This window comes from Lepeophtheirus salmonis, chromosome 1, assembly GCF_016086655.4.
Source record: "Lepeophtheirus salmonis chromosome 1, UVic_Lsal_1.4, whole genome shotgun sequence".
NCBI lineage: Eukaryota > Metazoa > Arthropoda > Copepoda > Siphonostomatoida > Caligidae > Lepeophtheirus > Lepeophtheirus salmonis.
Window position 1 is genome coordinate 24,043,911 of NC_052131.2, and position 20,889 is coordinate 24,064,799.

General features: G+C 28.4%; 1 protein-coding gene across 4 annotated transcripts in view; it reads left to right on the forward strand.

Moving 5' to 3' along the window:
• Nucleotides 1–20,889, forward strand: part of LOC121123592 (band 7 protein AGAP004871) — a 497,290-nt gene that overhangs the window by 196,286 nt on the left and 280,115 nt on the right. For 2 of the 4 annotated variants that reach the window (XM_071889564.1, XM_071889565.1), the window contains exons 3-4: nt 9,279–9,615; nt 9,676–9,750. In XM_071889564.1, coding sequence (XP_071745665.1) covers nt 9,285–9,615; nt 9,676–9,750 — 406 coding nt within the window. In that variant the 5' untranslated portion in view covers nt 9,279–9,284. Of the gene's footprint in view, nt 1–9,278; nt 9,751–20,889 lie in introns of all 4 variants that reach the window. The other 2 variants (XM_071889552.1, XM_071889561.1) reach the window with 1 other exon arrangement.

A 20,889-nucleotide genomic window follows, 5' to 3' on the forward strand; every position in this document is an offset into this window, starting at 1 on the left:
CAGTTAAATGGTCTAATGACTGGGTGAGGCTAATAGTGATAGCAAAATTGGAATCTTGTAGCTTTCATATTGGCGAAGATATAGTCACCCAAATATTCGAAATTAAATATTATATAAAGTTCTTGTCCAGATAGCATATTTTCGTGCTTAGTCAACGATATGATATATTTAAAGGAGTCTTTTATTGTCCCTATCTAAGTTAATACCCCTAATTTCATTATTATTATTTATGCCTGTAAAGCACATATTTTCAAAACTTTTTTATAATTTTAAAATAATGATATAAGTAGTATTTGTTAACCAATATTTACTTACAAACAAAAAATAAAAAACATGCTACGAGATATACCATTTTTTTTTTTTTTTTTAAATAAAAAAAACTTTTTTTTAATGTTCAAAACTATGTCCCTTAAGGCAAAGGTGAGTAGTTTAATGTTAAACTTTGTTCTTTTAATGTCACTTGTACATATACATAAAATTTTTGGAAGCAAAATGTTTCATATAAAAAGTTTACTTTTTTTATATACAAAATTTATAAAATAAATAGAACATTTTAAAGCATATCTGCCATTTAACTAATTTTTTGTTTGTTAAGGTGTTTTTTTTTTTTCGTGAGCATTTATTATATTTATATTTTGTTCGCCTAACTGTCAAAAAAAGTAAATTTTAATGTACTTTTTATGATTATAAGTAAATATTAATTTAGAATGTTGTTTCCTGAATAAAACTTCATAAAAGATTTTAGGTCCTAAAGATACAGCAACAGTTGATTTGAGTAGCAGTAATACCCGGCGTTGTTCTCAGATATAAGGCGTCGATGAATAGACAAAAATACAGACTAACTTAGCTTTAATGATATGGATAGTATTGTAAATCCTAAGTATTTTTTGTATTGTAGAATATATAACACAAGATACACATTACTAAAACCATTTATTGTAAAAAGAATGAATTCTTTTTACTACAAATGTATGGAAAAAAAACCCCACAGAAACAGAAAATATTTCGTGGTCACATGCCAACTAAAATAATATTTTGGAAGAGATCACTTGAGCTGTCATAACGTTTCATAGATTGTAACTGAAAGCACCTATGAAAGATTGAAATTAACTCACATACCATTCTTTATCTAGTAAGGGTCTAGGTAGGAATTATTGCAATGTCGATTCTCCATTCTACTCTGAGTCAGAAAAAAATTCTCCTCGGTAATTAGACGTCGACTAACAGACAAAATGTGTTTTAATAATATAGAAAAAAAACTTCCAAACAAATCATTTGTGTTACTTTACATAAATATTGACTATGTATATAGTTTGTTGTCAACTAAAACTTTTTGCACTTATTTTCCTGTGAGTATTGCGAAGGTTGATTGTTTAAATTCGAATGATATCTTGTTAGCCATTCTGAGAATAATTGTATAATATTTTCGATTCTGGGAAGACTGACTTTTGATATTTTATTTCCCTTAATTTTAGGAAAAAGAATGCAAGATAAATGTATAACTTTTTATCTCTTTTTCAATTTTGAGCGTGTGCTAAATATCTTAGAACTTTGTGACTATTTGGCCTAAGAAAAACAATGAATCATTTATGACTTTAGCTCAGTTGATCATATTAAAAAAGACAACGGGAGTATCAATTCAATTATAGACCATATGATTAAATAATTTTTGTTTTCTTTGTTCATCGACACCAATGCTCGTAACTCTCCGAGTATATACAAACACATGTTGTATATAGTCAAAGTAATTTTTCTTAAAATTAAGTGTGGATTACATTTTTAATCTTTTTCTAGAATTACCGTCTGCTTCTATAAAAAAATACTTATTTTGAAACCTTTGGAGGCACTGCAATCTATTTTCTTTTTTTTTTCCTTTAATTGATTAGATAGAGTTTCACTAACTCAGTATATGTAAAAATTATAGAATTACAATTACTCCGAATAACCTATGAATCTTGTGTGAAGTCAATTTACATTAGTATATCTTTTTCTCTAGGAATAACCTGAGTGCAAACCTACACAAACTGACTTCAATAGAATAATTTCTGCCGAGTGTGTTGTCCATGAACTACGGTGATTCCATACGTAAATTTTACTTAAAGTCGCCATAATTCATAAATTGTAATGGTAAGGTCATATGGGGGCCATTCTAGGTTTTATAAATCAAATGAAGACTGTAGGCTATAGATAAACTTTTGGGTATCGTACAAACTTGAATACAGAGCTTAGAATGGAGTAAAATATGTGTATGATATATTAGGCCGTTTGTTTATTTAAAGTAAGAAAAACATAACAGGATTTTCAACTCTTTTTGATTTTTATTCCAGATCATTTTCATGTTGACCCAACACATTTGTCATATAAAATATAACGTGTAAACAACAAAGGTAGCTCTGTAGTTTTTTTCTGACGTATTCTTCAAAAAAAATTGTAAGGAGGTCATATGTTTTATGTTTATTAACATTAATGAGAGAAAGGACTCCAAAAAAATCCTGAGGAGTAATTTATAATTCATTTTTCTCTGGAACAACCATTCACTCTCCTATCTGCTTTCTTACATGCTTCGAATATCATAAATTTATTTTTTATGATACGACTTTGACTCAGGAGAGTTGAAAATAATATAGGAATGCTTCTTATTATTTACCTTAAGTATTTTACATTGAATCAAAGAAATGAATCAGTAGTCTGTAATTATTAAAAATTTTAAAATGCGTGCAAGGATACAATTGTACAATAGTAAATCTCTTGTAATTGTCACAATGAAGGTTCTATAAAATATTGTCTCTATCTCAGTTTTCTGGTTAGCAATTCTAAGAGCTATTTTTTAATACTTGAAGAGAGAAAATCGAAGTTTTCATAAAGTAATTAATAGTGCATGAGCTCATAACAAGCTAAAAGTAACACCAAAGGATTTATGGTAGAGTTATAAGCAAGGGTTAAAAAAATATATAATTTTTAGATTGGACTTTTTTTTATGATTGCTACCAAAAAAGAACTTTTTATTCACTGAAGCTGCCATCATTATTATTTTATTTCTAAAGAGAGAACAATAAGTATAAAATAATCACTAGTGTGCATAAGATGAAGAGTAACTCTGATGATAAGTTGTAAAGTTACAAGTGAAAGATTTCTTTGAACTCGGAGTATAATTGTGGATCGGCATGGCAGTAATTTCTGCATATATCATAGCTAGATACGGAGTGTTATTTATGTTATGCTGCTCTCAACGAACTTAATGAAACGTCTTATATCTAGGCTCTTATCCTCCAGGGCATTATCCCATGCAATTTTACGTTATTTTGCTCTTATATACCCGCGTATCATATTATTTGAATCTCTAGTAATAAGTGTGCGTCCCTGTTGGACTTAGAGTAGAATAGAGGATTTACAACAAAGTCATCCTGTCTATGTCCTTGCTAGTTGAATAATTGTTTGTTTCATTCATTTTATCGCTGCTTGCTAGCTAGTGAAACTGCCTTGTTAAACAAAAACCGCACGCTCTATGTAAGGTACGCACTATTATTTATCTTTTTGCCATTGGCGCATATAAACTTTTTAGTCAGTCAAGGAAATGAACAAAACATAAATACGGAATTTTTATTCTGTATGTCTTTTTTTAGCGTGAAATTAGATGGTTAGATAATGCTGTATGTACTCCATTTGGGGTTTAAAAATTTGTCCTTAATTAATGATCCATGAAAATTGTGAACAATTTTTTATATAATATACGTAAAAAAAGGAATATTTGAAAGAACATAATGCGACAGCCAAAAAGATTAAATAATGAAATGCAGAAATATTTGAGCATGGAACAAAAAATGTATCTTCCTATTATAAATAGTACGAGTTGAATTAATTGATATTATTCACTGGCATTGAATATGTATTAGGAAATGAAAGCTTTCTATCGTGACATAATTACCTTTTTTAGTAATATAACAAGTTTTATCAATCATTCAAGTTTTATATTTGTTTGATAATTTAAAGTTTTGTTTTAGACAGTTTTGAAAATAATATTATAAAGGTGACGCCCACATTTTCCATGCACTAAATTTTGGTATTTAAATAACCAGTGATTTATTTTTTTCTCTTTATAATACTTATTTTCATAAATAATAAGTTTCAAAGGGATAGTTATTTTATTTGGGAAAATATACGTTCCTTACTACTCTAAAACAAAATACGTATGCTGCACGTACCATGTCCACGGGGATGGAGTCCCAGGAAGCCTCCAGATCGGCCTTTAGTTCGTCAAATTCTTGTCACACGGGCTCTGCTCTGAAGAATAGACAACTTGGAGTAAACTATGACTTTAAGGTGCGGCTGGAGGGGCCAGACTATTCCAGAAGCCACTCAAATTGGCATCAAAGCACTACTGTGTATCTCTGAATCTGTGGGAGGGATATACATCTTGTTGGATAGTCTATTGCTCATTCTGGAAGGGCCCAGGGAACAAAACCTTACTCCAGGATAGTACCGATGTATTCTTTGATGTTGATCTTCACCTTGGGGGAGCACAAATACCAAGGGGGACTTCCCTGTCTCAGTCAAGGCCACCCAAACCATCACAGACTGTGGCTTCTGCACTCTGTTGACTTCATGGGCATCCAGATCCCCTATTTTGGCCAGAATTGGATCATTTTGGGGGTAAAAGCCTATTCCACAGTGAAAATCTTCTCATCGCTGAACACAATGTTGGGCATTCTTTGATAGCTTTATAAAAGTATAAAAAATCTTAAATAACTTTAAAAATATTAATTTTTTGAATGTAATCTATTTTTTTTTTCAGAAGATGTAGGTTTTTACTTTATCACAAACTACAATTTTTACCATTTGGATAAAAAAATAAAAATATTAAATCTTCTGAAAAAAAGGTTTCATATTTTGTACATTTACTCCAATTCAGAAAAATATAATAAAAAAGTAATTTTTTTTTAACGTATGTATCTACAAATTATAATCTATAATTTCTATATATATATATATTACGCAATAAATACCACAAAATCATGTGGATGTTCTATTGTTTTTATTCCACAAAATCAGAAATTTTGATTACTAAAATAATTAAAATAGAGTATATATTTTTATGCTGTTAAGGTAACGCCATGAATAGAGCGTAATGTCATTATTCAGACATTTGGACATATTAGGAGACTATAAGGATAAAATTTAATAAGAATCAAAACAATTGTTTCTATAATATGAATAAAATTAAAATCAAAAATTAAATCTGATAGCAAAATTCAATCCTCGAATTTATCTATATATAATATAATTATTATCCAAATTATACGATCCTCAAACAGTTTTTGTTGAAATCTTGATGACAATATCCCAATGAAATGGTAAAAAGTAGTTGAAAAAATTTCTAGTTCCATATTTTTAGAGTTGGATGCATTTATTTGTGTGTGAAATTTTTGGAAGTCGGAAATCTAAATAGTGTATTTTAGTTATGTTTATTATTATTTAAAAATCATATAAGAATAAATTTAAAATATTCACAATTGCGTGCGTGTGATCTTAGAAATATGGATTGTAAAAATAGTTAATAGTTTGGTTGTTTTATGAGTATTTTACTCTTTTTTTTTTAATACAAATAGTTTTTTGTTTGAAATATTTATCAATTCTGAGAAAATAAAACACAACAAATATGGCACCTAATTTCTTGAACCGTCTTATAAAGTTTTATATAATATACAAACATTAAATTATACTAAACCTATATAAGATCGCCACTTGTAAAAAAAGTTAACAAATATTAGCTTTGTTTGTATTGATGAACCCCTGTCCCGTTTTTTATCTCATTTTTTTGCATTTCGTTTAAATAATTTATTTCAATATAGTAAAATATAAATTATATTTTTTTCTTGTTAGTTAACCAACTTAGTAAAAAAAAATTTAATATATTTTTATATGAATAATGTCTTATTTATTGAATATTTTAACAAGTAAGCAAATAACTATAAAATTTATATATTAATGAAAATTTATATTAATATTAATACTCTTTTATAATAGAGTTTGTCCCCATTGGCAAAACTTGGAGAGTTGATTTTCAAAAGATTGTATTGAGTATAATTTTTCAAATTTATAGTGTATAGCCAAGAATATGTTGAATGATTTTAATGGTAAAAAAAACTTGTGAATATTAATTGCCTTGTTATTTGACAAGGATTATTATAAACAAATCAAGGAGATAAAAAATAATTCCTCTTTGTAACGAGCTGTTCACACCACCGGCTAAAAGTAAAATGCGAAAACTTCATTTAAATATGCCAAACTAAAATTAAGTTCTGCTTCACGACCTATAAGTTTTAATTTTGTTTTGGATTGCGGGCAGGGTAAGACTTTTACAAAGTATCAGGTTATTGATCTAATTTAATAGACTGAATTCACAAGGGACTCTATATATTTTTTATCTTTACAACTTATTTAATATCCTTTTTAAAATATAGAGATTATGCTAATACAAATGTTGAAGGAAATTGCCACATTTAGTGGCTGATGTAACTCCCAAATTTTCATAATTTAATAGAATATGGATAGTTTGACAACTTTTAGGCATTTATTAAATTTGTTGAGTATATGAAGCTCTCAGGCTAAGCTCACTATATATTTTATTTCTATGAGTGAGATATACAACAGTTGCTACAAAATTATAATATTATAGTTATTATAGAGGCAATCTCATCAAAAACCAGAGGGTACTCATATGATTCCCAAAATTTACATAAAATAATAAATATTTCATAAGTATATTTATCAAATATAAAAATTGAATGTGTGTACTATAAAAGTAACCAATTTTATATTGTTGAAACTATGAATTTATGTAGTAAATATAATTTTTTATGCCTTATATTTGTACAAGTATTTTTAGTATGTTTATTATGTAAATACATAAAATATTTACGCTTATTTATCCAGTTCACAAACTGTTTTAAGAAGAAAGGATGTTCACTAACGAAGGGTTATATAAAAAAATTAAACCTTTATAAAAGAATAAGCTATTAGTTAGGATATTTAAGAATATGCAATTTAGATATTTTGAAAAGTGAAGAATATAGAGACAAATTCAAACAAGATTATAACTTATTCATAATTCACACACAAAGAAAGTTGAAATATTATTCAAAATTGACATAAAGAAATGAAGAACACTGAAGAAAAAGTAAAGAGGTCCAAAAATAGGAGCCAATAGTAACATATGTAAGTTAAAAATTGTATGTGAATACCAATTGGATTTATGTTTTCATTCTGTAACACTTCTGCAATAGAGTTAACTCAGACATTAATCATTTCTGTATACATATAAATATATGCTTAAATTAGGGTGAGTTTGTATTCTTAAACATCTAAGGAGATCTTCTTTCTATGGTACGGCCTTTTAACTATGAATATTTTTATCCAATTTCGTTATTTAAAGTTGTATAAAATATGACCTAAACGGGTATGAGATTTTAATCTAGTTTGCAATTTTTTTAATGTTTTCCTAAGATACTATCCTTATCTTTTAATTCTTGTAGTAAAAAAATCTAAGTTTATAAATACTCATTAGTTTTAGCACTTTTTTATGATACAACAGTACGTTTCCAACACTAGAAGTTCATAAATAAGAAATTCACAATTTTTTTGCTGCATAATCCATTCATAGATTATAATTTTTTTTGATTGTATTCATGATGTTTAGAGGCAAAACAGCTCAATAAAACGATTTTAATGCTCATGTATCAGATATGATATTTATTGGATGAGTGTACGAGGAATTTTTTTGTTTTTTTTTGTTTTTAGACAGAGGGTTTGTTTTTTGGAATTTCTTTTGTTACTAAAATTAAAAAATTAATATCTACAGATAAAAAAATTCAGTTTTTTTGAATTTTTTTACCAAAATCCATAGCTATTTAAGAAAAATTAAATTTCTTAGAAATAAATAGTTCCGTTTTAAAAATCCATAGCTATTCAAAAAAAATAATAATGCTCAGAAATAAATAGCTTCGTCTTAAAATCTATAGCTAGTCACAAAAAATAAAAATTTTAAAAATCCACTTTTATTCATTGAAAAATTAATTTTTTGAAAAACGATACTTAACCTTAAATTTTTGGAAGACAAATTTTAAAAATCAATAGCTATTGAAAGAAAATTATATATGTCTTGGAAAACAAGCAATTCATAGAAAGTAAAACTTTTGGGAAAAAAAATTGATAAATTCAATTTATTAGTAATTTTTTTCAAAAAAATAATAGCTGTTTACCCAATTAAATTAAAAAAATAATTTTAAATATTAAGTTTTTTCAAAAACTGTCTGTCATTCATAAAAAATTTTATTTTTATGATCAAAAAGTCAAAAATCATATTTCAATTATTAGTTTTTTTGTAAAAAAATTTGAAAAATCAATTGTTATTCAGAAAACATTTATAATATTAAATTTTCTGGGAAAAAGTTTTAAATAATAAATTTTTTGCCCTGCTGTATCATTTACCCGAATGAGGAAATAAATTACTAATAAAAAGCAAGAAATCCTACGGATTTTTACATAGAGTTTAAAATACAGTTACCTGTGGGACAAAGCCGTTGTCTCATCCTCACCCTAACGTACATATGGCATAAAATGAAATTTTATAAAAGTATATAAAAGCTTCCAAATATTATATAATATATAACTTATTTAAAAAGACACATCTCATGGGAGAAGAAGGAGATACAAAGAAGACAAAATGTCCCTTTGGTTCATTTCAGAAATTTATTTCTTCTCTTTCCAATTCATATGAAAGATGAAAATATAAATAAGTTATGATTTTTGTATACGGACCCCAACTGTAATTTCTATAAGAGGTAGTTTTCAATTCACCTATGGTGGGCTCCAATAATTAGATTTAATAATCATGAAATTAATATATCAAAAAAAAAAAAGAGAAAACATTTTTAATGTCCTCATTTCAAACCAAACTGTGTAAAGGTAATGTATTAAATTAGTAAATAAGTAGCTTAGAGTCGAGTTAAACTCTTTTTTGCTATATGTTAAGAGTTGTTTTTCTTTTTCTTTTTTTTAAATTCGTTTTAATAGATCTGTATTTTATGTAGTAAGTTTAGGGACTATTGGCTTTTTTATGAAGTAAAAGACTGAAGAGACGAATATTTCTTTTTTCTCCTTCCTTAATTTCTTAATAATTTTGGCTTCTATCATATTTATTCAAGAGGTTGCGCTATTATTATAGTAAAAATGTTGCGTGAATATATAATTATATTTATTTATTTATTTTTGTATTTCAGGGGAGAATGCAACCTGTTCACGTTATTTCAAATCCAGTAGCTCCATCTGTAGTTGAGCCTGTTTACAACTCCGGGTCTGGAGGGAGTGGAGGATCAGGATACTCTACACCAGTCCTTGTACCAACTCATGATCCATTACAAATAACTCAGCAACAACAACAAGTCTCTCAACAACAGCAACAAATTCACATCGGGCAGCAGGGGCAGCCCATTAATCTACAGCAGCAACAACAACAACTAGCTCAGCAGCAACCCCCACCTCCACCACAACAACTACCAAGACAAGCTCAGAAACCTATACAGCATCAATCTCGACCCCAGCATTTACACTCACAAAGTATGAATATCCATCAAGGAAATACTAATACAGTAACATCTACTAATCCTATTATCACAGAAACATCAGTCAATGGGAATCATAATCAGCACAATGGGAATGGAGTCGCAAATCAACAAAGCGCTGTCATTGGAGGTAAGTCCTTTTAAACATCATATAAGATGTAGATACTAGAAAACGGTTACCCGGCGTTGCTTGGGCTCTGGGCAAATTGAACATATTCAATGTTATTTCTTCTTAATGTGTTTACCCCTTCGCTGCAGGCAAACATTATCATATTGAGCCTGTATGATAAATATCACCATTATTTAACATAAAAACAGGTTTAATAAATTTCAAAAACATACCAACACAACATTTGCAAAAAAAATCAAAATTCGCCCAGAAAATAACTTTTTGTATTAATTTTGCAAAAAAAAAAGTAGTAAATGGGATTATTTGGCATTGTAAAGAAAAAGATAAAGCAAACAATATTTGATTTTGTACTTGCAAAAAAAAAAGTTATGAATAATAATGTCGCCGAAAAAATAATCCTCAATAACATGTTCATTTTTGGAAATATTTCAAAAATTACATAATGAAATGTTCCCAAAATTGAAAATGCTACATTGTATTTACAATTTTAATTTTATTTGCGAAATTTATTGTTTTGTGGCATTTCTTTTTTAAAAATTAAAAATTTACGAAGAATAAAAAAATTGAAAAATTATTCGAAAGATGACAGATATTTGTGTAAAACATCATTTTTGATGCATCAAGTTTATATGTATATAAACGAATCTCTAGATACATTTTATCAAACTGTATTTAAACTACAAATAAAATATTCTATTTGAAATCTATTTTTTTCCACCTGAAAAAAACGAAAATGCAATTTTCATGGATTTCTTTTTTAACTTTTTGATTTTGAATAAATTTAGAAAATGTCTTAATTGTATTGTCACTTTTTAATTTATATTCCAAAGGCTTGTCTTCTTGAGCTTAAAAAAAATAATTTTGGTATTATTGTAAAGATTCGCCCCCTTCCCCCCATAAAAAAAATGGTACCCGCCTTTGCCTGACCAGGCTCAAAAGAGGCATCCAATCAAAGGTTCAGTCTTTTAGGGCCAATAGTGTGGGGACCAATTAAGGGACATCCAAACTGTATTTTTTATATATACACATAAGTAGATAGGTTGAGTGAGTATTTAAATAATATATATTCCGTCACTTTATAAAATACTTAGATTCACAAGGTGGCAAGTTACTATCAAAGAAAACATTTGTTTCAATCAGTATGGATATCAAAATAATATACCCACGGATATGCTTAGACAAGCCCAGGTAACCATCTGTGTTACATAAAATTGGTTTTTCTATAACATAAAGTGGAGTATATTTAAACTAATAATCAGCATAGTAATGCTATATTCCAGACCCTCAGATCTCATTTCTATACCACTTCTTCCCCCTTCTATCAAGCAAGATATTAGCCATAGAACTCCTAGACATATTAAAATATCAAATGAATTGGATCCAATAATATTTGAAACAGCCATAGTTCCTCCTTCATTGGCTGTCAAAGCTCTTATCACTAAAACAGAGCTAATTAATTCCGGCATGGAAGTACCAGCGCTATAAATGTAAGACCTGCTACAGAATCTGGTATACCTGTGATATATGTAAGGATTGTGGTCATCCATGTTAGAAGATATGAAAGAATGGAGATGTAAGCAAAATGAACGTAAATGGACTCATAAACTTTTTCCATCCATTAGGTACTCTACTCATATCCGGAATGGTTAATAAGAAAAGCATTCGAAGAGGAAGGAGTACTTATACCTTTCGTATTCTTCGTCTTCATCCGAGTACAAAGGATCGTCAATAACCCTTAGTAAAAGTGTTTTTTCTTAAAATGATACATCATTCGCCAAATATACTGAGAAGTTCTGAGCAACTCATCAACCCAACTGACAAAACCGTCACTTAGTATCAAAAATAAAGTAAGGATGGATAATCCATGAAATATAATCTCTCGTGTGATGGTATAAAATTGAAGCTGAAGAACATGATGTCTTTGACAACTCACTAGACCAATGGTTGCGAATATGATAAATATTTTTAACAATGCAGATCCCAGAATGGTTCCAACTCCAAAATTATCACGGGCCATCACATTTGTAAAGAACTCAGGATAGCTACTACCTATATGGGTGTATACAAAATTATAGAATCCCATTTGTATAAATTTGTTTAAAAACCCTTACTAATTGCCATGAGGGTTGCTCTTACAATATTTGCCTGTATTTTATATTCGGTTCAGACATATTCCAAACAAGGAAAAAATACTCATGACAGAGTATTGTTATTCCAGATACGCAGTAAAATGTCAGCCCGATCGAACCAAGGAAACCACCTGGGAGTAATTGATCGAAGGAGAAAAGTCCATTGGGCTAGTTATCAAAGGCAGGAGGAGTGCAGTTTACTTCATTTGGTAACATTATACAACATAAAGTTCTTTTCTAGAAACACTTAATATTACTATTTTTTATAAAATTGAAGTATCCCTTTATCCATTTAAAAAAAAACATATTTTAAATATGATAACCACAAAATACCTGATAAGGGAACTACTATATACTCAATAATTATAAAATAATACTTTATTTGAATTGAATTCATTGCATACTACATTATTCGTAATTTAACAAAATTTAATTATAATTTTTTATTTATTTATATCTTTCAATTAAAAAAACAGAGGATTTTTTGATTAGTATAAAGATGATTAAAAAATAAGATGTTGAACATAAATTAGATGTTGGCTTTTATTTGTACGTAAAGAAAAGATGCAATTTATCGAATAACATTTTTGCATATAATTTTTGCGATTTATGTACATTAAGGTAAGTTTGGTGTCCTAAAATTCTGAAATTTTGACAGATATTTTATTATTTCATTTATAAATTATGAAATATTCATGATGTATCTAGTGAGACGAGTTAATCGAAAGCTAACAACAAAAAAACCATTTTTGTGTTGGCGAGGTAAAGGCGTGAGAGGAAGGTGTTAACATTAATTACATCTATAAAGGAATGGACAAAAAAAAAAGAAGAGAAGGTTAAACGATAGTATTAACCGTATTTTATTTTCTAATATTAGAACTGTTATTTTTATCGACGTTTTGTCCGTATATATATATGAGTATCACCTGAATATATTTATAATACATACATAAACAGTACTTCAAACATAAATAGTTTTAAATCACCCTGCTTATTTACTGAGCAAAAAGAAAAATAAAAGAAGAATAAATATATATACGAGTAGATCCCTTTGACAATACTCAAACATTAATCAAAGGTGATACATGTACTCATATTTCATATCACTTGCTTCCGAAATAAGTTGGTTGATGTCGTTAGCCATGCAAGTAAATATCGCATACAATTACTGTGAATCCATACATAAATTGAACTTGATGTTCTAGTATTCTCGTAGATACATAAATGGGGTATGTGTTTACATTGTACAAATTTACAGTATGTTCGAACAAATTGTGCAGAATAAATTTGTCTCGAGATCAAAGAAATAAAATAATTCATTTAATCAAAACAATCATGCTTAAAATAGAGAGGTTGTTTAATTTTAAAAGTGAATAGTTTATCCAGATGTTAAGTAATCCAGGGTTTTGTAAAGTATGTTTTTAGACATTCTAAACTTTACTAGAAAAGTGAACATGCAAGAATTTATAAGAGTGTGAGGATACATTATACGAGTGCAAGTGAATTGTACAATTTCATCATCACAAGTTTAAAAATATGCCCATTTTCACTTCTTTAAAGATGAAAATACCAAAAAAGCATCATTTAGATGCAATTCACTGAAGTTTCTCATTTTTCAAGACAATATTTACACAATATCATTTCATTTTTCAATTAATTATACCAATAGACAAATGTTGGGGACAATTTTTTTTTTGTATATATATATCATAAATTGCTTAAATATCAATGTATATTTTAATTGATACGTCCAATTCACGTTTTGGTTCTTCATAGTAATCATATATTGTCGTTGCTTTTAGTGTTAAGTCTTCTGATCCTAACTAAATAGGAAATAACCTCTATGGATGAAAATAGACATTTCATATAGAAGTGGTAATGTTCTATAAATTTCATTAAATACATGATTAAAATGAGTATTCTGTTGAGTGATGAACGTTGCTTAACATTTTTGCACTTATCGCTAGCTACAATTATGAAGTTCACTCAATATATATTACATATATAATAATAGATTAAGAAGTAGAACATAATAATTTTAATAGCCTAACAGGTCATTCGTTTTCCTTTTTTTGGCGATTCATAAGTCTCCTAGTTGCTAATCTACTGACTGATGTAAAAATCTATTTAAGATCAGCTTTCATTATTTTTGAGGTCAATTCCTAAAGTTAATTGTGACACAATTAAGGGCAAACCAAGGGCTATCAGTCCCTTTCATAATATTCTAATATATTTTTAAATTAACAAATTATTCATAAATTTTCAAACATTCTTGAAACAAGCTATTTTTAAAGAAAAACACACACAAATTCTGCTTAAAGAATAAACTGAACGAATAACATTCAAAAATATCAGTAGAGTGGAGCTGTATAAACAACTAGAAGTTTGTTAATTTCGTTTAAAGTTAAATGCTAATTTCAAACAAGTGGACTTTTGATAAAGAAAAAATACCCAATCCAGAGAAAAAGGAAAGCTATCTTGAAAAATCTTACTTTTGGTAATCCTTGGGGAATCAAAACTCATTTGTTTTTTTTCCGTGCATACTATTTTTGATGTTAAAGAAGCATCATGAAAAAGCTTCTTTAAAGAAACCGTCCACATCATTATAACTATAAAGTTATAAAATTATACATGCCTAATGTAAGCATTACTTGGTAATTAGTTTTAGATCAATCATAGTTAACTGTATATAATTTCTGTGTAAATATCTAATCTATGTTACTTTTATATTATTGCATTGGTTAAAAACAATTACTCAACCCAAGAAAAAATGAATTCTTTTTTCCCCTTTATGAAAATCATTAATTATCTACCAAATCAATATTCCTGAACCCAATTATTTTTTACCAACTTTCTACATAACAGTTAAAATATAATCTTATAATTAAGCTACTTCTTAGACTATGGTGATAACAAATCAGCCCCTGAAGCCCTAAAACTTTGTTCTCGAGAAAAATTATAGGCATCGAGGAAACTCTTGTTGTAGATCTATTTTTAAACACAATTAATTAAGTTCATATTCATTTAGTTATATCACAGATAAACAAATAAATCTATTTGATATTGATAAAAAAATTTTTGTTGTCTATAAAAGATTGATGTAGGTAGTTAGGTGACGAAAAAAATATCCAAATAAATTAGTATCATCTGTAGGTCATATATATATATATAAAGGAAAACTGTTTTATATTTTCAGAGATAATGTTAATCACAATCGCTATAATGAAGAAATAGGCTTAATATATTACCAATTTTCAAAAATATGTTATTTACCTTAAAGTATCTAGAATATTTATTCAATATTTATCACATCAATTATATCAGTATAATTTCAAATTAACAAGTTATTTTATTTTATTAACAACTGTATAATGCGTATGTCCTACTGGTTTGATATATAATCTAACAACTTCATCCGCAGTGTATTTATGTAAACACAGGGAATTTAATGGAAGGCACACTCATATACGGGTTACTCTCGCGGGATTGGAGGTCTGACTTCCGCTGTAAATGTATGCCGTGTAAGGGGTGGCTGACAATAGCTTTAAGGGCCTCGCTGTTTGGATGAAAGAACCCGCAGTTCTTCCATCGACCTGCACATAAAAGGTGGATTCGAGGGGATTTCTTTGATTGCTGGTATCAAAAGTGACCTTTTCGCCTCTTCATAATCACAAGTCTTTTTCCACCCACTTTTTTGATAGTTCACTGTGTAGTCTGGTGTAAAACTCCAATATATCTTGCATCTCTTCTTGGAGACTCCCAAATGCTTGGAGACTCCCCAATGCTTGGAGACTTCCGTCGTGGTTTTTCCAGTCTCAAGGAGTTCGCTATTTGAAATTCGTGAATCACGTTCTAGTGTCATGTTCTCGACTTGTACGTAAACTATAGAGTTCAGCTTTGTTTTGTTTTGTAATTAATTGTTTATGCTGAAATATATCAGAATATTTCTATTTCAATCAGTCAACCTTCGTTAATTATTGAAGATATAAATGTTCAGATTTTAATGGACCACCCGATTATAAAGTATACCCTTATGGTTCGTAACCAAATATAGAAGTTATGCCAATATATCCCAGTCTTCCCTAAATATTGATTATTCTCTATTTATATTTTATTATAACATTGAATTATTTTTCGATATTTATCAATATCGAAATTGTACTTTAATATATGGTTTGTACATTGTGATAGGTATAGTGCTTTCCCTACTGGATTCGACCATCTAAAATGAAACCCTTGTTCCAATACAAAAGTTTAGTTGTTGTTTTTTGAGCATTTATATATATTATACCATGGATTACTTAACATCTGGATAAACAATTTACTTATAAAATTACGCAAACTCTCTATTATAACCATCCATTACTGCTTTAATTAAATGAATGATTATTATTTTTATTTTTTTTCCATTACACCATAACTGTAACTTGATACAGAGCAACTAAGTTAAAAGAAGTTAACACAATAGTAATTAAATACATTATTACATTCTAAAACATCTTTTTAGACGTCTATAAGAACATTCTATAAAAATACATACAAATTATAATTTAAAATTTGTCAAAATCTAAATAAATGTATTATGGGTATTATCAAAATGAAAGTCAGTATATGGAACTAAAAGTGTTGCTCTAATGAGTGATGACTGCTTAAATTTTAAACGTGAGAATGAAGAAATGTCAGGCTTAAAGCGTATTAAAAGGCTTAGAGCTTTATTAGAGAGAGAAATGGAAACTTACTATAATACATTATTATAGTTGTAGGTATGTATTTTCTTAATAAAAACGCATAGTGTTTTTATTTGAAAAGGGAGCCAAATACTTACTTAACACATAAAATAAAAGTTGTTTAGAATTTAGAACTACGTACCTAGGGTGATGTTTCATTCTAATCTGACCAGATTCCTGGGTTTCTAGAGGGAAGTTTATTTTCTTTTCTTTGAAGTTGATTTTTCTCATAAAATAAGACCAATTCCCGTGTCTCAAAGTTTTTTTTAAGGGATGGGTTGTCGGCTCGAAAATGCAGTAAAAAAATAAAAAAATCCAGAAGAAGGAATGATTTTACTTACGGAAGAAAGGAGAACGTATATTGAAAATAGAATTAATACACGGAATTAGAGAGAGGATTAACGAGTTTGTCATAGTAAGTATTTTCATTATAGTTGAAGGAGAAACATATTTCTAATTATCCTTATTATAATGGTCAAAGGGACGAAGAACTTAAAATGGTGTCTATCGACAAGTTTTACTAAACTATGGAGTTATTTGAAGGATTACTGAAATAATTCGAAATAAAATAGATAAATACTACGGGCACGTTCTAGTGTTTTACAAGTTTTTAATTATGAACTCAGTCTTTTTGTTTTTTGACAAGATATTTCTTTACAAAACTCGATAATGTTTCATACATTATCGAGTTAATGATCCAATAGATCTTATTAACCTATCTTTTTATTCCTTTAATGATATCCGACAAATAAAATAATTTACTTTTTTCAAAAATTATGAGAGTTAATTTATTAAGAGTCATAAACAATAAAATAATTTATGATAGGACTAAATGTTTTTTTTTCTTAATATTTATTTCTATTAATACTCAGAAATCATGTTGTTATATGTATAATAAAATAAAAAGAAACTGGAAATATATAACAAAGCAGATGAGCCCAGATGTGTTTTCTCTTTGTTTCTCTATAGAGTATGCTGTAGCTTCTTATATCCTTTATTTTTTCTTTCCTTACAATATAAACATAAATATATGTATAAATTATCATAAAAAAACTGTATATAATTTATAATACAAAATCTTGCTTTATTAAAAAAATCTACGCATAAGAGATACAAAATTCATGTTGTAAATGTATTTTCTAGAGCCAAAATTTTTTTTAGAGTTGTTATAAATTTATCAATAGTCTTGGAATGAGATATTATGTAGTATTGGCTATTATTCAAAAATAAATGCAAGAGTAAAAATGAATTTCTTATATATATTGTATTTCATAGAATTTAACCCCAGATAATTTTCCAGGGGGGGTCATTGAAAACCACAGGATTATTTAAAAAGTGCGTGTTTTTGCTTCTTTTTCATCCTATATTCTTAATTTAATTATCATTGTACGCAGTTCCATAAAAATTTAAGAATGTTTTGTTGTCAGCTGGTCATTTTATGCTTCTTTTCCTCTTATCGGTCTTTTGAACGTTCACTGGTTGAATTTGAATTTATTCTTGTTAGTTTGTGAACAATTATGAAATAATTGTTCCATAATTGAAAAGAACAGAAATTCCGACCTAACCATTCGGATTCTTCTCCTTTAGACACATAAGAAACGAATATAATCTGGAATTTTAATATGTTAAATACAACCAATCAATTCTGATGATTATCAGAGGAACAAACTCAACCTTGAATGAAGTTTTATTAGTAGTTTAGTAATATTTGAGGAATAATTCTTTGGTCGAAAAAACTGATATCAAATAAATTTATAGACTCTAATAGAGATTATGATACTTGTAAAATGACCACAATTATACCTTGTGATTATTTATTTCTACTAATGTAACTTAAAGGCTAAAGCTCATTTGCATTTTTATAATTTATATATTTTTCTTTGTACTTTTATTCTAATATCAGTCCTTTGAGTTTTTAATAGACTTTAAAAAAAGTTATATAATTGGAAGGAGTTGGTTAACTATTAACTAATTTAGGCCTTTTTTAATTAAATTTTTGTAATAAAGGTTGTTGGTAGATGCAAGAACGTAACAATGTGTGCATTCATGATGACAAACCGCTATCAAAAAGTAATAAAACATTGACCGCGTGATTAGTTTTGGAAAAATTTTAGCTGGCTATGTTACGACTTTTTTCCCGTTAGACTAGAAAAGTGATGTTGTAAAAAATTACTTTATATTTATTTAAAAAACTCAGTTAATTTATCGTATATTTTCAAAGTAAAAAGGCAAACTTTCGAAGACAATGAAATGTTGCTTATGTCACGATTAATAATGTTTCTGTATATTATTATTTCTTTGGATAAAAAGTTGTATTATAATATCAACTTCATATAATGGAAAAATTTGATTTGGTGATGTAGATATATCCTTTTTCAAATTGATAATAGCTATTACTATTGGGGAGGGGGGGGACGTGACGCCATACTCCACCTCTTTTATTAGCTGATACTATTACTCGACCTTTCCTGCATCTTGCAGCCTCTATTCATTTATTTATTTATCGTTGTAACGTCATTGAGTTAGAGAGCCTTTACTTGAATAAAGGTTCTTATTTGTTTGATTAATCAGATAACTTTGTATTAAGAAAGTAATTGCGAATCTTTTAAATTTATTCAATCGAATATATATACCTAGATATCACCAGCTCATTCAAAATGCCCGTTTCAAAAAAGAAAAATGAGAAGTATTTATTTTAAATGAACGTATTAATATAATGAATCTCAAAGGTTATATGGCAAGCATCCAAGATCAATTACAATATTAATCAAATGAAAAAAAAGAGCACAAATAAAAATACCAAAAAAAGAGATCGTAAAAATGTGTCTCTCATCAATCAATAAGATGCTTTTAAAAGCTTAAATATATTAAAAGATATATCTCTAGAAGTAGAGTGGTCCTATTGTTTATATGTGATTGATACATTTTGAAGTGTTGGATTTCGCTCTGAAAATTACATATTGGTCTAGAACCGTTGTGATTTTTAGCAGACCGAACTAATTCCGTCTTTTCAAGTAGTTTGGTCAGGAACATTCTTACATAAATATTCGACTTATATCTCTGGATTGGTCTTTAAAAAAATGATCTAGATCGGTCTCATTTAAAGACAGATTTTGTAGATCAGAGACCTGTTCACTTTTTTTTTGCGTTACCTTAAGATAAATATAGAAAAAAATTAAGTTCCTTCAAGCTAGTCCAGAGGCATCTGCAGGATTATATTTAAATTAAAAATAAAAAACTTTTGAAATTTTGTTTAAAAACAAATATGGTCAAAAAAATAGAAAAATTAAATTTAATATTTTGGAAAAAAAATTTAACTTTTGGAAGGTATACATCCATTACCTCAAAAAAATTCTAAATTACCCCTCCCATGCCCACACATATCCAAAAAATTACACTCTGAGTGAATTGCTCATACTATTATTTATTACAAATTATTGATATAGATTTTCAAAGTTCTATACTTAGAAGTAAAACAATGAAATCTTCAAAGGCACCCACTCAATTTTTCTTTCTCTAAAAAGGAAAAGAAAAAACGTCCAAAATCAGTTACGGAATACTACACTAAGTTTCAAGTGTATTTTGTTAAGAGCTGTTCATTCCTTTGTCTTCTTCGATACGTCATTTTCTATTTCATAATGTATTATTTTCATGAATAATTGAAGTTAATAGTTTTACTCATCGATAAAGAAAAAGTTTATATTTGACAAGGCAACTTTTCCATTGGCTTGTATCTTTTACTTTAGTATAATTTAGGGATATATTATATATTTAATTTGAAATCGCAGATTAAAAAGTGACTTGTTTTAAAGAAATATATAAATTGTAATGTTTTAAAGAAAACAGTTTGTTTCTCTGCACACAGAGTATTGTTCGTCTTGCCCTCAAAGACACACCAAACAGCTAAGCTCAGAAGGTTCAGGCTGGCCGAGGGCAAAGGCAAGGAGTCTGACGGCAAGAAGGCAGCCCTGTTCTCCTTATAAAAGTGCGGTACCTTCATGGACATTTATGCCGAGGTACCGTCTTGGGTAAATACATAGTTGTCCCTGGGGAACGTGTTCTTCCACCACGACAAGATATGGTAGCGAAGAACCTTGACATTCTCGTTTGCCTTGAAAAAGTAGGGATACATTTTGCTGACGTCAAGGTGGATGTTTGATCCTGAAGGTTCCCTGGACCTGAGCTCTTGATTCAGCCAAGAAGCGATTCTTTCTCCTGTTCAGAACTGCGTCCACTGTGAAGATCTTCTTTTTTGGAGATCGAATTGTGTATGGAAGAGATCG